The sequence below is a fragment of the Mesoplodon bidens genome (assembly GCF_964165515.1).
Source record: "Mesoplodon bidens genome assembly, chromosome: 1".
Taxonomy (NCBI): domain Eukaryota; kingdom Metazoa; phylum Chordata; class Mammalia; order Artiodactyla; family Ziphiidae; genus Mesoplodon; species Mesoplodon bidens.
The window spans coordinates 33,276,248-33,294,320 of NC_138176.1; the positions used below are offsets into that span (position 1 = coordinate 33,276,248).

Here is an 18,073-nt window from a genome sequence, read left to right on the forward strand (position 1 = left end):
TAGAGGAATGGATCAGCGAACCAGAAGACAGAGTAGAGGAAATCACTGATGCTGAACAGAAAAAGGAATAAAAAGAAATGAGGAAAGTTTAAGAGGCCTCTAAGATTATATCAAGCATAATCAGCTGACTTTTCAGCAGAAACTCTGCAGGCCAGAAAAGAGTGGCACAATATATTGAAAGTAATGAAAGGGAAAAACCTACAACCAAGAATACTCTACTCAGCAAGGCTTTCACTCAGATTTAACGGAGAGATCAAAAGTTTCATAGACAAGCAAAAACTAAAAGAGTTCAGCACCACCAAACCAGTTTTACAAGAAATGTTAAAGGGACTTCTCTAAGACAAAAGAAAAAGCCACAACTAAAAACATGAAAATTACAAAAGGAAAAAGCTCATCAGTGAAAGCAAATATACAGTAAAGGTAGTAAGTCAACCACATACAAAGCTAGTAGAAAAGTTAAAAGACAAAAGTGGTAAAATCATCTATATCTGCAATAAGCAGTTAAGGGATACACAAAACAGAAATATGTAAAATATGTTGTCAAAAATAGTAATTATGCTCAACAGTGTTAATCATCAGAGAAATGCAAACCAAAACCACAACAAGATATTACCTCACACCTGTTAGAATGGCTATCATCAAAAAGAACACAACTGGGCTGCCCTGGTGGCACAGTGGTTGAGAGTCCGCCTGCCGATGCAGGGGACACGGGTTCGTGCCCCGGTCCGGGAAGATTCCACATGCCGCGGAGCGGCTAGGCCCGTGAGCCATGGCCACTAAGCCTGCGCGTCCGGAGCCTGTGCTCCGCAATGGGAGAGGCCGCAACAGTGAGAGGCCTGTGTACTGCAAAAAAAAAAAAAAAAAAAAAAAGAACACAACTAACAAATGGTGGTGAGAATGTGGAGAAAAGGAACCCTTGTACAGTGTTGTTGGGAATATAAGTTGGTGCAACCACTACAGAACAGTATGAAGGTTCCTCAAAAAACTAAAAATAGAACTACCATATGATCCAGCAATTCCACTCCTGTGTATATATCCAAAGAAAACAAAATCACAAATTCAAGAAAAAGATACATGCACCCCCATTGGTCACAGCAGCATTATTTACAACAGCCAAGATATGGAAGCAACCTAAGTGTCCATCAACAGATGAATGGATAAAGAACATGTGGTATATATATACAATGGAATACTACTCAGCCATAAAAAAGAATGAAATTTTGCCATTTGTAACAACATAGATGGGTATTATGCTTAGTGAAATAAGTCAGACAGAGAAAGACAAATACCGTATGTTATCATTTATACGTGGAATCTAAAAAATAAAACAAATGCATGAATGTAACAAAACAGAAACAGACTCACAGACATAGAGAAAAAACTAGTGGTTACCAGTGGGGAGAGGGAAGGGGGAGGAGCAAGATAGGGGCAGGGCATTAAGAGATACAACCTACTACGTATAAAATAAATAAGCTACAAGGATATATTGTACAGCATAGGGAATATAGCCCATATTTTATAATAACTTTATTTATTTTTTTTTATTTTTATTTTTTTTGTGGTACGCGGGCCTCTCACTGTTGTGGCCTCTCCCGTTGCGGAGCACAGGCTCCAGACGCACAGGCTCAGCGGCCATGGCTCACGGGCCCAGCCACTCCACGGCACGTGGGATCCTCCCGGACCAGGGCACGAACCCGTGTCCCCTGCATCGGCAGGCGGACTCTCAACCACTGTGCCATCAGGGAAGCCCTATAATAACTTTAAATAGAGTATAATCTATAGAAATTTTGAATCACTGTGTTATATACTCAAAAGTAATATAATATTGTAAATCAACTCTACCTCAATTTTTAAAAATCCAATCACTTCTCACAACTTCTCCTGCTACCACCTAGGACTAGACACAATCACTTCTCACTGGTATTATTGCAGTGGTCTCCCAACTGATCTCTCTCTTCTACCCTTGCCCCCTTTCAGTCTATTCTCCACATAGTAGCCACGGGGAGCCTATCAAAATGTAAATTGAATCCAGTCACTACTCTGCTCAAAACCCACAGCAGTTTCCCATTTCACTATAAGGGAAGCCAAAGGTTAACAATGGCCTGCAATACCCTAGACAGTCTGTTCAGTTCAAATCCACCTCTCAGCTCTCACCTCCTGCATTTTTTCTCCTTTTTTTTGCCCACACAGCTTGTGGGATCTTATTTCCTGACCAGGAATCGAACCCACACCCCCTGCATTTGAAGCATGGAGCCTTAACCACTGGACCGCCAGGGAAGTCCCTCAGCTCTCACCTCCTTGTCACCTCTCTTCAAGTCAGCCACACTGGCTTCTTTGCTCTTCCTTAAACACTTAATTTCTCTGCAGGACTCTGTATTTGCTGGCCTCTCCACCTGGAACATTCTTCCCAGAGAGAGCCACATACTGGACTTCTTTACCTCTTTAAGGTCTTTCTTCCCAATCACCTTCTATTTTACCACCCTATGTAAAATTGTAACCTCCCAATACTTCTCAACTCCCTTTCCTGCTTTGATTTTTTCTTAGTACTTATCACTAACATACCATACATCTTACTTTTTTTTTTTTTTGCTAATTATCTATCTGCCCTCACCCCACCCCTCCACCCAGAACATAAACCCTGTGAAGTTAAGGATTTTGTTTTGCTTTCCACTGTATCCTCAGTGCCTAGAACAGTGCTTGACAGATACTCTTTGCTCAATAAATATTTGTTAATGAATGAGTCCATCTCCCTTCCATTGGCTCTTTTTTTTTTTTTTTTTTTTTTTTTTTGGCTGCACCGTGTAGCTTGCAGGATCTTAAGTTTCCTGACCAGGGATTGAACCTGGGTCTGGTGGTGAAAGCACGGAGTCCTAAACCACTGGACCGCCAGGGAATCCTCCCTGTTGGCTCTTATCCTTCAAACATCATCAAGTCCACTCTAGTCTGCAACAGTCTTCCCTTGATCCAACTCATCCCTCACGTCAGCTCTCTTTTTGCCTCCACCACCTCACTTCTTGAGTTATGTAATAAGCTCAATATTCCTACTTTCATAACTTCTGCTGTTTAACCTCTTAATATTCTACTAAGTCTGTTTTCACCAAGGATATCTATAGGCTCCAAATTCTCAAACCCAATCACCACATCTCTTCCACTGTAAAATGTACCATTAGAGTTTTAAGGGTTTTTGCTGGAGGGATTAAGGGTCTGTGGGTAGGAAATATTATAAAGTGCATCCCAATTCCCAAAAACATTACACTGTGGGGCAGGGGTAGAGGGCAGGGGTGGGAGGTGCTAGAAGAATAGAAAATACGATACCTCTTCTCATTCTCCTTCTTGTCTAATCTGCAGTTTGGGCACTTCTAGAAACTCTGGTCTCAAAACACACTCTCCCTTGGCTACTGGGTTCACACTCTCCTTGGCTTTCTCTTACCTTTTTAGGTTTTCTTTCTGAATCTCTCTTCTTAAGGCATTTCTTTTCCCATCCCTTTATTGTTGGTGTTTCCTTGGGTTCCATTCTTCATCTCTTCTGTTTTCATTCCCTATACTTTCTTTTCTTTCTTTCTTTTTAGTATAATTGTTGTTTTATTTTTTATTTTTTAACATCTTTATTGGAGTATAATTGCTTTACAATGTTGTGTTAGTTTCTGCTGTATAACAATCATCCCCTATACTTTCCAGGGTGACTCATACTTTAAATGCTCATATTTTCAACTATTGACTCCATGCTCCAACTCTAACTTCCATTATCTCTTGATTTTGGCCAGACCTCTCCAAGCTCTACATCACATTTCCAGCAACCAACAGAATATCTCTGCCTTGATATCTTATAAACATCTCATATTTAGCGTGTGCCAGGATAAACTTATTATCTCCCTCCTCCCCTGCCAAATCCACTCTCCCTCCCTCATTCCCAGTCTTATTCATAAATATTAATCTAATCATCTAAAGCTAAACTTGAGAATAAATCTTAACATCTCCTTCTCCTTCCCTCCCAACAAACCACCTAGCCCTCTATCTCAAACTCTACCTCATAAATATTGTTTAAATCCAGCTTTTCTCATCCATCCCTCTCCCCCACCCACCCACCCACCATCAATGCCTTAGTGCAGGTCCCCATCAACTCTCACCTACTGTACTATTGCAAAGGCCCAATACTAGTCTCTTCCCATTGCTCACCAACTTGGTTCATTCCTGCCCGAGAGATCTCACAGAGCCAAGTCTTATGACCACTAAGTATGATGACAGCATCAGTGAAAATACTTTGCCACACTCTCCCACATTCTTGTGAAAATCTATATCTGTATCCTAAAAGAAATGATATTTTTTCCTCAAATGAAACGTCAGTGCATTAGCATTAAGAAATGACCCTAAGGGCCAGCATCACCTCTTCTGAGATAAGGCAGCATGACCAGGGGCAAGCAAGCAGAGGCCTCAGCTGGCCCACCTAACACTCATTAACTTGGGATCAACAAAAGCACACTGTGGGAGAAGAGAAGCACGGTGTGACGGGAGGGGCACAGGGAACTCTTTGGGAAGTCCCGGGTTTGTTGTTTTGTCTTGCTTTGTTTTGCTTGTTTGTGTGTTTATTTTTGCCTCTGTGAACTGATAACCTCACTCTACCATGAGTATAAAGAGACTTAGAACTGATCTCCAACAAAAGACATTACTTGGGCAAGGTGCTAAGCAGTGGAGCAGGAGCTCATTCCGCAGTTTAATGAAGGTTTGCTCTCAGTGGGAAAGGGGCAAAGGCAAGAAAATGGGCCCAGAGAAGGGTCCTTCCTGAATGCCTTTATGCCTCTGGACAAAAATACTGACAGAATCCTGAGAGCCCTAGCCTCTCTATCCTCTGAAACATGACTCTATGGCAACAGGACTGTTGCCTTCTTTCCTGGATCTGAGTGAGCTTTTTGGGTAGAGGACTGAGATGTCTTCCCACACATAGAAGGGGATATTGCATTTGGTGATTGCATTATTCTAGGATCCAAACGGAATCTAAGGGAGCCAAGGGTAGACCATGCATTCTCCAACTCTAACACTGAACTGGGATGAATCTCCCCTAGAGCTTCCTTAAATTCTTTTTAGAATAAGATGAAAAACACATAACATTCATTTGTGCACCCCTACAGAAGGTATCTCTTTTCTTTCAAGGATAAGGCCTTAGATTAAATACATTTTGCAATAAGTAGAAAGAATGGTAGAGGAAAAGCTTGCTTCCAAAATAGATATGATGCAGGAAAGAGAGGGAAATCTTACTTTATTTATTTTTTGGTTATATACAAGAGGATGTTGGTCTCAGAAGAGAACAGATTAGGATAAAAGATTTCATGGAAACCAAAAATACTGTAGCTGAATGAAAGTTTATACTAGAAATAATTAAGGAAAACTGAATCAGTGATGTAGAGAATATTAGGAAAATATTGTCAGAATACAAAGGAAAATAAAGAAAGGAAAGGAAAGAAGGAAGGAAGAAAGGAGAGAGAGAGAGAGAGAGAGAGAGGGAGGGAGGGAGGGAAGAAAGGGAGAGATAAACGGATGGAGTAAGTTCAGAGATAAGATATCCAAATAATAGGTCCCTGAAGAAGAAAAGCAAACAGAGTAGGAGCACTGATTAAAGTTATAAAAAAAGAAATCTTTCTTGCCCCTAAAGAAGTCCTGAATTTGGAAATCAAAAGGGTTTACCATATTCTAAGCAAAATCAATGAAAGGAAGTCTATACTCAGTTGTCTCACTGTGAAAATGTCAGGAATAGAGAACAGAAAAATGTTCAGGATGAAAAAGTGTCCTCAAAGTACTCAAAGTACTTCACAGCACCAAACTTCTCAAGACAATGGGGGAATATTTCCAATTACTTGAGGGGGATAAGCTATCTGTATTTAGACAAGTTGTCACTCTCTTACCACATTGATGCCCTTTCTAAAAAATTACTTTCATATGCACCAGATCATTTTGACAGGAACAAAAATTAAGAACTCAAAAATGGGGAAAGTCATAGTGAGAAAAGAACTATATTAAAGTTAATTAAATTCATGCTAATGGGTACAGGGTTTCCTCTTGTGGTGATAAAATGTTCTAAAATTGATTGTAGTGATGGCCGCACGATTCTGTGACTACGTTTAAAAACAATTAATTCTAAACTTTAAGCAGGTTAATTATATGGTATGTGAATTATATCTCGAAATAATAGTAAGATCAACAACTATGGGTTCAAATCTCAACCTCAGCACTTACCAATTGAGAGACTTTAGGTAGGTCACTTAACTACTCATTCCTTGGTTTCTCATTTGCAAGACAGGGACAGTATCAACTTCAAACAGTTGTTTGAGAACTGAGTTAACATCTGTAAGTTGACTGGAACAACACGTGGCTCAATACACACTACAGACCTGTAGATTAACTAACTAAACCATCACCACTTCCATGTATTAAACACTTACTCTGTTAGTTTGCTACACCTGCCATAACAAATTACCACAAACCCATTGGCTTAAAACAATACACATTTACTCTTACAGTTCTGAAGTTCCAAAGTCTGAAATCAATTTCACTGGACTGAAATCAAGGTGTGGGCAGGGCTACTCTTCCTTTTCCATCTGCTTGATGGCATTCCATGCATTCCGCATTCCGCATTCCTTGGCTTGTGGACCTCTCCTCCATATTCAAAGCCAGTAGCACAGCATCTTGCTACAGTGGTTGCGTTGCCTTCTTCTGTGTCAGGTCTCCCTCCTTCTCCCTCTTATAAGACCATCTGTGATTATCCAGGATCTCCCCAGTTTAAATTTCTTAATTTAATCACATCTGCAAAGACTCTTTCCGTATAAGGTAACATTCATAAATTCTGGGGATTCAGAGCTGTAATCTTTGCAGCCTACCACTGTTACTATATCAACCAAGAAAGAAGAAAAAGAAAATAAATCTATGAAAGAGCCCTAATGATTATTTGTAAGTACACCAAAATAAAGCAATAAAAAAGAAGACATTAAGCAAAAGATGGTATCACGAACATTTCACACAGCTTAAATTAGAAAATATGAGTACTGCACTATTACTTTCTATTTACCAACCTTTGTTCACTGGAAACTTTTCGAGTCCTCCCTACCCTGCCTTTTCAGTTCAGTGCCTAAAAAGTTATTTTGCTGATGACACACTGCTTCAGGTGTCTTTTGTGCATGTGTCTGAGGCTTTATCCACTTGAGCAATACTGTTTCAATTTTATAGTTCAGAGATTCTGACCCTCGCCTCCTATATCCTGCCAACCAGACCCACCTCCTGGCTCTGGGCTCCTGGGGCCTGCCATGATTATTTGGGAGGGAAAGACTTGGTAATTTTCACTCACACCATACTACAATACTTCCTAAAGTTATGTAGCCGTACAAGGCTCAGCTGCCTAAGATGCTGAGAACTTTATCTCATCTTCTTTCATCTTCCTCAAGACTTTATTGACTTACTCCTTCTCTGCATCTACTTTACTTCCTTTTATAGTCCCAACTCTCTATCACTGCCCCCCACCCTTTTCTAATAAGCCACAATAAAAAGTTATTGACAGCTCATTCTTTTTCCTGGAATGAAAATTCTCATAGGTAACAATAAAAGTATACAAAAGTAAATGCAGATGTACTATAATTTCACATAGGAGAATATTATGGTTGAGGAGGGATTACCATATAATTGAAATGACTGGATAGATTTACAAATATCCAATTTTATATCTTAAAAACAGAATATATCTTATTCACAAGTGTTCACATTTATAAAAATTCACTACATGCTTAGGTACAAAGAAACCTCAGAAATATTAAAGCCATATTCTCTAATCATTGTGAAATAAAATGAAAAATTAATAAAACTTAATGGGTTAAACAAAAATGACAATTACTTGGAACTTTCAAAAAATTATCCTGGGTTAAAGAGACAATAAATGTAATATCAAACTTTTTTGAAAATATAACACCACAGATAAAAATGTATTGGATCTATTCATAGTTGTAAGTCTCTGTATAAAAACGCTAAGGTTTTGGAAAAACTGTTGCAAATATAGTAGAAAAACCTGAATATCTTTATTTTATCAAGAACTCATATAAATTAATTTAAAACATAAAATCCAATAAGTAATAAACAGGCAACGGATGTAAACAGTATACAAAAGAAGAAGCACATTATGTGAAAAATGTCAAATTCACCAGTAATTAAACAAACTAAAACAACATAAAAGTGGACACGATTATTTAAAGAAAAAAACAAAACAAAACACCTAAGTTGTCAGGGATGCAGCAAAACAGGAACTCCCTGTGGGAGCATGAAGGGTCCATCCTTTGGTAAAGCAACTTGTTAATAGTAATCAAGAACTTTAAAAAACATTTACAAATTTTAATCCAGTAATTCTACTTCTGGGATTCTATCCTCAGCATGCAACCCTACATATGGAAAAACTTCACTCACAGAGATGTTTATTGGAAATGGGAACAACCTAAATGTTCAATAACAGGGACACTGTTAAAAAAAAACTATGTGACTATAAAAATTATGCTAACAAAGACTATGCTATAAGGTGGAAAATACTTGTGCTTCACTGCTACACTAAAAGTCAGGCTTTAAAACTGTATGTATAGCCTAACAATCACAATGTCACCTCGTAATTTTTCAAGGTTGTAGTCAAGTAAGTGCTAAAAAAGAGAAACAACCCAGGCATAGAAAAAGGAACTACAAGGAAATACACCAAAATATTGTCATGAGCGATTGTTTTTCTTCCTCCTCTAATCCATATTTCATGTCTTCTTTAGCGAGTATATGCCATATTACTTACATCTTCATGGACAGAAAGAAATTGTCCACATCCTCCTTATGGATCAGAAGGAAACATCTTTTTACATAGGGCATGTACTGCCATTGATCCTGGGTCTCTAAATTCATTTTGATACTCTAGCACAAAAACTGTGGGATGGATGTATGTTAGGCAAACTCCCTCTTGCCTTCTCTACTCCAACGACTTCTTTTTTCCTTATGATTCCCTCAATTTTCCAAACCTAAAGAAATCCCATCAGTCCTCTCTGCATTCACTATCCTCCTTTGCGTCTGGGATCATTCTCACCTCACTTCTGCAGTGCAGACAGTGCCCCCTGGCATGCTGTTCCCAGTCTCAGAGTCCTGAATCCTTGCTAGCCCCAGCTCTAGGGCACTCTAAACACCCAGTAAAGGGTTCTGGGGCAACCAAATGTTCTGTTCCAGTACTTCTCAGGTTGGAGGCAGGGAATGAAGGCAGCATAAGGAATCTTGGAGCCATAGAGAAAAGGTGGGAGATGTTTAGGAAATCCAACACAGGGCCTTTATGTGCAATTACAGATTGTATGTGATAAAGATTCAGATTTGTTTCTTGTATGGCAAAATTCTAGGACATATGTTTACTGAAAGAACAAAGGAATGCATGAATTAGGTTTCCCATCATCCTGCAATGACATAACTGATAAGTGACTCAAAGTGGTAGCTTCAGAGGAGGGGGCGGGGGGGGGGGAGCACTGGGGAAGGGAGGGCTTGGTTGTTTGGTACCAAAATAAGCCCTGACACTATGGCATGCAATGACACTATGACATGGCTAGTCGAAGTGTGGCCTATGTAGGGGCAGCATTACTATAACCTGGGAGCTTGTTAGAAATGCACAATCTCAGACCCCACTCCAGAGTTGTGGGATCAGAATCTGCATTTTAACAAGATCCCCAATGATGCACATGCATATTGAAGTTTAAGAAATACTGCCTCAGAACACACACACACATTCACCAAGACAAAGGCAGTGCCTCTGCTCATCTGCACTTCCATCAAACCTTCAAGAGGTTTGATGATTCTTTACCACAAGGGCTGCCCTCAACTTTGGCCTCCCTCCAAACTTTTTCAGGGAATGGAGCTCACAAGGAACAGACCCTATGGGATGTGCCCCAGTCCTCACCTTCACTCTGCATAGGCAGGTGGAATATTAAACATTAATGCCCTTGGGCACAACCACTGGTTATGGAGTGCAGAAGCAACCATAAAGACAACACAAGGGAGAAAATACTCTTAAAATATGGTTTAGCCAAGTAAAAGCAAGGCCAATCACTGCCATTTGTAAAAACTGTTTACCACATGTGCCCAATGACCATGCAAGACAATCATGATTAAAGAAATCATTTAGGGGCTTCCCTGGTGGCACAGTGGTTGAGAGTCCGCCTGCCGACGCAGGGGGCACGGGCTCGTGCCCCGGTTCGGGAAGATCCCACATGCCGCGAAGCGGCTGGGCCTGTGAGCCATGGCCCCTGAGCCTGCACGTCCGGAACCTATGCTCCGCAACAGGAGAGGCCACAACAGTGAGAGGCCCGCGTACCGCCGAAAAAAAAAGAAATCATTTAATATGTACCTGTTGACTTTGTAAAGGTTTATTAGATTACAGGACTGGTAATCCCAAACTCATAATCAAGGCTAAACTTTGGACTTCTGCCTGCAAATCTCCAGGATGAACATGTAAATAGGTTCCCTACTTGGAACCTGGAAAAAAGTGAAAAAAGCTTTTTATTCTTAAATCTAGGCTGCAGTTTTGGTAAAAGAGAGAGAAAGGTCTTTAAGCACTGCTGGGATTTGGAAGGGCTTATTGTGGGCACCAGACTCTACTCATCTTTCTAGGTCCAACTGAAGCGTTCCATCCTTTGAGAAGTTTTCCCCAAAATCATCAATCCCTGTTCTGTTTCTCATGGGATTTTCCTTAAACTTCTATTATGGCTTTTAGGGAGGTAGGAGAACTTATCTATTAGGAGAACCCATGCTTTGCAGCCTAACTATATTGGTCTAAATTCCCCCCTTTGCCTATTACTATCTGGATGACGTTGGCCAAGTAACTTCCCTCCACAGCTGTAAGATGCAGAAATCTCTATCATAGGTTTTTTTGGGAAGATGATATGAGACAATGCCAGATGTATGTATAAAAATTACAGTGCCTTGCACATAATAAAAAACCAATGTTAGCTATGATTATTAGCACTTCACAGAGTCTGGCTTCAATTAGAGTTGGTTGTATATATGTCTGCCTCCTCACTAGACTGTGAGCAAACTGTTTATATCCCACACATCTGGCATATGGACTTACAAATGGGAGACACAATAATATTTGTCAAATGGGTTTGAAGGTATGCCAAGAAAAGGAAAGGGAGGGTGCTGGAAACAAATTTAATGTACTTTATGATTTTATCCAGGGCCAACCTCTGTGGTGTTTGTTTTTCTTCTATTACCAGAGTATGTTGTCTCAGACTACGAGGTTGGTCGCTATAAAATGGGGCTGGTGGGACACTATTTCTGGAACCAGATGATCTGTTCAGAGATAGTGAAGTTGTGCTATGAGGCACCTGAAATCTCCAGTTTGGTTCTCAGCTGAAAGGGGACTGTGGGCTGAAGTTCAGCCAGAGCTGGACGGGCCAAACGGGGTGCCCTAGCATAGGGTCACATCAGCTCTGAAGGTCACCCACCTAGAAGAGATGCATTTTGTTTTTCAGTATATTCACTTAGAGGGATGTCTTTACATATTGTACAAAAGAGCTGTTTGTACCAGCAGGACTCCACTGCAAACTCAAAGGTCCCCTTTTAAACCAGCCTACTGACGCTTGGATGAATATCAACTAAGATAATATTACTTAGCTTACTAAATATTTATTGAGTGCCCATTATGTGTTAAACACTGTGCTAGACACTGAAGATCCAAAGGTAAATAAAGAAATTATAGTCAGGGGAAGGTTGGGAAGCAATGCAGAAGGCAGGAGTGTGGACAAGTATGACAAGTGCCACCTTAGGTGTAAGTGGTGAGGTATTGCAGAAACATCCAATATAAGGCTACTATAAGGCTCAAAGGGCTGGAGAAGGCTTAAAGGAGGGACTAACAATCAAGATGAGGCTTGAAGGAGTGATTGCAACAGCTAACATTTATTAAGCACATATTATATACATCAGGCCCTGTTCTGAGAACCCTGCATGAATCCCTCATTTAGTCCTTACAACAACCTTGTGAGGTAGATAACATTATTCTCTTCCTTTTACAGATGAGGAGACTGAGGCTCACAGGAAAGGGTGGAGCTGGGATTCAAACTCGAGCAGCTTGGTTCCAGACTAAAGGAGGATGAGAGGGCCAAATCAGCCTTCAAGGCAGAGGCAAGTGTCTTGAAACAGTCTGGAAGGGAGGAAAGAAGTTCCCCAAGTCCCTTGAGGAACTGAAAGTGTCTGGGGGTGGGGACAGAAGTTCAGAGATGACTCAGCTCGATCTGCAGGTTAGAAGGGAAACCAGAGGCAGGGAATTTCTAGTCTGCTTTGGACTTCTGAAAACTAGCTGTGTGATTCCTGCCATCTAACCCCTCCTGGCTTCAGTCTCTCCCTTTTGTAAAAGGCAATAATAACAATACCTGGGCCCTACCACAGAGAATGGCCACGGGCACCAAATGGGAAAAATGCATGTAAACTTGATAGCAAAGAACAAATTCCTTCCCAGACTTGAGATTTCACCAGTATCATTTCCCCTGTAGCTTCAAAGATTTGCAAACCCAAATCAACAACGTCGGAGCAGTAACAAGAGACTCTGAAGTGGAGCAACAGGGTAGGGAAATAGACCCTCGGACCCTGCATCCGTCACCTGCATTCAAATTCACCACTTACTGTGTGATCCCAAGGTAAGCTACTCTCTCACTACCTCAACTCCATCATCTGGGAAATGGGGATGATAATGATAGCACTCACCTTATAAGTTGCTGTGAGGAATAAGTAACACGTGTAATACGCTTAGAACAGCTCCCAGCACAGAGTAAAGACGAAAACGTTAACAGCTATCATTACTGTCATTACTAAGAACTCTGTTGACTACTCATCCCATTCCTCCACGTTCTATGTGATAAAAACAGGTGGGGATATTAGAGACCAGAGCTGATGAAGGTTTGCAACCCTACACAACCACAATGCTGCAGACATTCTTCCTGGCTCCCACGGGCTGGCAAGCAGCTGGCTCTCTGTCCTGGCAGAAAATGCCCAAAAGAGGTAAAAGACAGAGACCACACACCATCTGCACAAACCAGGCTGCTCTCGCAGTTTTTAGACAAAATCTAAATATAGTCCGTCCGATAAGCCTTGCTTTTTTAAGATAAAACTGTTCTTCGTACCTATACCCCTTCCCTCCCTCCCCACACCCATGCACACTCCCCCACACCTCCCAAGAAAAGTTTAGTCTTTTGCAAGACATACTCTCGGGTCCTGTTGTGACAGGCTCTTGCCACATTAACTTCTCTGTCTAATTCCAGGCAGAGAAGCCTTTGCTAATTTCACAACAGGAAAGCACACAGGAAATTCGAGAACAAGGCAAATCTACACACAGAGCCCAGCATCTTCAAGCAAACTCACTGAGGTACTGACCCGAAGCAAGACGACTCTGGACTGTAAATGAGGCAGCTGCCTCCTAAACTGCGAGGGGACGGAAGAAGCCTTTTGCCTCTAAAAAAACCAGATCTGAATACCAATTGCTAATGAATATTCATGAGCTGCTCCAGCTTGCTCAGGAGCCACCCTTGACTCTAATCCCGGAGCTTGGCTTCCTAAAATGTTTCCCGAAGTTTTTTCTCTGCCTCCTCTCAGAAGGAGAGGGTGGGAAAGTGTATTTAGGGCTTTTTGCCTCTTGCTCTTTCAAGTACTTGCTTTTGGTCCGGGCTTTTGGTTTTCTTTTTTCCTTTTTTTTTTTTTTTTGTTTGTTTGTTCTTAAGGATTCAGATCAAATCAATTTTGCTCTTACCCCTTCTATCTTCCATAATTGGCAGCTTTTGTTTTCTTCCTCTTTGCTCTTTATTTTTCAGCCTCTGCTTGCTGTGGTCGGTCTCAGTGAGAGAGGTACTCAAGGAACAGAGATATAACAGACCCTCGGGCTCGTGGGAGGGGCTAAATTAGCCTGCCCCGTTTCGGAAGGAACCTCAAACCCTATGTCTTTTTCATTGAAAGGACAGACTGGCCGAGAAGTCCAACAGCTCATTCCCCTAAAGTTTCCCCGGGTTGCAGTTTTTTGTATCTTGAAACAATGTATGTTCAGCTATCTCTCTTCAGCTCTTTCCCTCTCCCTTTGTTACAGAAATCCATTTTTCCCCTTGAAAAGTATATCTTGGCTGCAAGCCAAAAAAAAAGCTATTTACTTTTTGCAATTTTGAAGCAAGATAACAAGAAACTTGTTACCTTTATTCTGCTCTGCAGTAGTTATTTCCACTATTTTATCTTCCAGGTCACTTATCCGTTCTTCTGCCTCAGTTATTCTGCTATTGATCCCTTCTAGAGTATTTTTAATCTCATTTATTGTGTTGTTCATCGTTGCTTGTTTTATCTTTAGTTCTTCTAGGTCCTTGTTAAATGTTTCTTGCATTTTCTCTATTCTATTTCCAAGATTTGGGATCATCTTTACTATCATTATTCTAAATTCTTTTTCAGGTAGACTGCCTATTTCCTCTTCATTTGTTAGGTCTGGTGGGTTTTTATCTTGCTCCTTCATCTGCTGTGTGTTTTTCTGTCTTCTCATTTTGCTTCTCTTACTGTGTTTGAGGTCTCCTTTTTGCAGGCTGCAGGTTCGTAGTTCCCGTTGTTTTTGGTGTCTGTCCCCAGTGGCTAAGGTTGGTTCAGTGGGTTGTGTAGGCTTCCTGGTGGAGGGGACTAGTGCCTGTGTTCTGGTGGATGAGGCTGGATCTTGTCTTTCTGGCGGGCAGGTCCACATCTGGTGGTGTGTTTTGGGGTGTCTGTGGCCTTATTATGATTGTAGGCAGCCTCTCTGCTAATAGATGGGGTTGTGTTCCTGTCTTGCTAGTTGTTTGGCATAGGGTGTCCAGCACTGTAGCTTGCTGGTCATTGAGTGAAGCTGGGTCTTGGCGTTGAGGTGGAGATCTCTGGGAGATTTTCGCCGTTTGATATTACGTGGAGCTGGGAGGTCTCTTGTGGACCAGTGTCCTGAAGTTGGCTCTCCCACCTCGGAGGCACAGCACTGACTCCTGGCTGGAGCACCAAGAGCCTTTCATCCACACGGTTGCAACCTTGCCCGCCGAACATGCTCACCCAGTGCACCCGCAGAGTCTGGCGCCGGGTAGGGGACAGGCTTCAGGGACCCTTCCTCGCTCCCGGCCTCTCTCCCGCGGCGTCCTCTCCGGGGCTGCTGCCGCTCCCTCTTCCTCTGGGCTCCTGTTGCTCAGCGGGTGCCTGCCACTACCCGCCTATGGCACCCAGCCCCAGCCGGCCGAGCCCGCGGAATTGGAAACCAGCAACAATGTAGATCTTTTAGGATGTGTTTGATCTTAAAGGACTACCTGCTAGTGTTGGAAGGTCTCCTGCAGAGGCGGGGGGTGGCTGTGGCTCACCGTGGGGACAAGGACACTGGCCAAGAAACTTGTTACATTGATACCCACCAGAAAAACTGTGGGACCCAAGAACCGTTCTTCCAGCCCCATAAATCTGATCACTTCTGGTCCCCTGATGAGCAATCCCTTTTAGAGGCTCATTACACCAGAAGAGCAACGGGTCACCCTAGCGAAAGACGCTGTGGCGAGAGAAAGCGTGGTATCGGTCAGAAGGCAGGGTGGGACGGCAGGGGAGGCTGCTCGCTGGGCACAGCTGTCTAGCTGTACTGATGCAAGTTGTCTACCTTTTCCAAACCTTGACCTCCTACCTCTGAAGTCTTATGAATAAGAATTGCCACACCCAGGCTTTGCCAACATGACCCAAATGCAGATGAGAAACTGACCAAAACATTTTAAAACTGTGTATATGGGCTTCCCTGGTGGTGCAGTGGTTTGAGAATCTGCCTGCTGGTGCAGGGGACACGGGTTCGAGCCCTGGTCTGGGAAGATCCCACATGCTGCAGAGCAACTGGGCCCGTGGGCCACAACTACTGAGCCTGTGCTCCACAACAAGAGAGGCCGCGATGGTGAGAGGCCCACGCAACACGATGAAGAGTGGCCCCCACTTGCCACAACTAGAGAGAGCCCTCGCACAGAAACGAAGACCCAACACAGCAAAAATAAATAAAAGTAAATTAATAAACTCCTACCCCCAACATCTGCTTTAAAAAAAAAGAAAAAAAAAACTGTATATTAAGTTATTTTGAAATCAGGACAATAGCCAACCCTCAGAGAGGAAGGTAAGTTCCCAAGTTCCAAGGCTGCCTGTCTGGGCAGCTTCCCCTTCCACAAGGCTGTCACAAACCTTAGCATTTTAGATTTGAAAGAGACCCCAGACATCTAGTCTAAGCAAGGATAGAGGCATGGAGATGTTAAGCTACAAGTTCATGTTCACATTGAGAGCAGGGAGCTGGTTGCTACCATGCTCTCCAGCACTTAATATAGTTTCTCCCACGGTGTAGGCTCTCAGTAAATTTTTGATAAATGGTTGAGTTAATAAACAGCAGCAAAGCAGAACATAAATCTGATTTCACTGATTGCTGGTTCATGCACTTTCTACACTGTTTCTTCAGCATGAGAGGTGGTATCTAAAGCCAATTGTACCATAAGACATTTTTCTTCCAAATATACCATAAGCCATTAAATTTGTAACCAATAAAGATTGTTTTTGACTCTATATATAACATATATTCTCCATTATACTTTTAATCATACTTCAATAAAGGCAGGGGCTTTTTTTAGTTTAGGTGTCTCTGTTATCTGCACAGTGCTCAGCAGCATAGCATGTGCTCAATAAATGTTGGTGCTGGACTGCCCTGGTGGTCCAGTGGTTAAGACTCTGTGCTTCCACTGCAGGGGGCACGGATTCGATCCCTGGTCAGGGAACTAAGATCCCACAAGCCGCATGGTGCGGCCCCCAAAAATAAATAAATAAAAATTTTGGTGCTTTAATAAATCTGGGTCTGTACACTACTCTTTCTTCACCTTACTAAAGGTTTCAGATTTAGAGCATCTGCCATTTATAATAAAAACTAATTATACTAAATGAAAATCCAGTGGATGCTTCTCCAGAGCCAGTTTAGACTCCATTTCTAATAATATTGGTTTGATATTTGTCCTATTGTGGTAAAAAAAAATTTTACTCCTTTTTTATTTAATTAATTTTTATTGGAGTATAGTTGCTTTACCATATGTGTTTACAATATGTATTTTGTGTTAGTTTCTACTGTACAGCAAAGTGAATCAGCTATACGTATACATATATCCCCTCTTTTTTGGATTTCCTTCCCATTTAGGTCACCACAGAGCAGTGAGTAGAGGTCCCTGAGCTATATAGTACATTCTCATTAGTTATCATTTTATACATAGTATCAATAGTGTATCTATGTCAGGACTTCCCAGGGGTAGAAGGTAATAATTTAGTGAAGACCTGGGGGAAATGAGCTGTGTGGTTATTTATGTCCTTTTGATATTATTTAAATGGTTCTTACTCATGGTTGGTTTCAAGGCTAAAAGGAGACTGTAAAAGGATGGGGTTTTATCACTGATAGGGATGGCAGAGGCATGATAAATCATACTTCAAGAAACATGTTAAATGTTGTATGGCAATTAACAAATCTAATCTCAGGAATTCATAGATTTCTTTTCCACCAGGAACACACCCAAACCCTATCTCCTTACACCTGCTGTAAACTAAGATACTAAGTCAGTACTCTTTGGTATTTGGTGTATGAATACTCAACAAACAAAATTTGCCAGCACCTTTTGAAAATCATATCAAATTTTCTTGACACTGTTTGACATTGTACTTTGACAATCTATCAGCACCACATGCACATCTTATCAAAAAAAATTGTTTAGATGAACTCAATCATATTTGTAGTTCTCTACCATCAGTAATAACCTCTGCCCCCACTCCACCTGCCTGCTTACAGGTATTTAGGGATGATAAAATCTCCTGTGAAGGATAGGAAATAGGGCATGGGGTGGATATAAAAGTACTCTGAGAGTATTTAGAATGCACACTGGTTCAGAAAATGCCCCTTCCCTTCTTTTAGGAGAGGAGTAGGAAAGGCACTGTCTCTCAGAGCAGAGCCATGATTCTCAACCCTACCTGCACATTATATATATACGTAATCACTGCAGGTGCTTTAAAAATGCTA

The 18,073-nt window shown here is 41.6% G+C and overlaps 1 protein-coding gene across 1 annotated transcript in view; it reads right to left on the minus strand.

Moving 5' to 3' along the window:
* ENTPD1 (ectonucleoside triphosphate diphosphohydrolase 1) overlaps positions 1–13,990 on the minus strand; it is a 96,534-nt gene extending 82,544 nt beyond the window's left edge. Inside the window, exon 1 of the mRNA XM_081253158.1 lies at positions 13,778–13,990. Coding sequence (XP_081109284.1) covers positions 13,778–13,793 — 16 coding nt within the window. The 5' untranslated portion in view covers positions 13,794–13,990. The remainder of the gene's footprint in view (positions 1–13,777) is intronic.
* Positions 13,991–18,073: the final 4,083 nt, after the last annotated feature.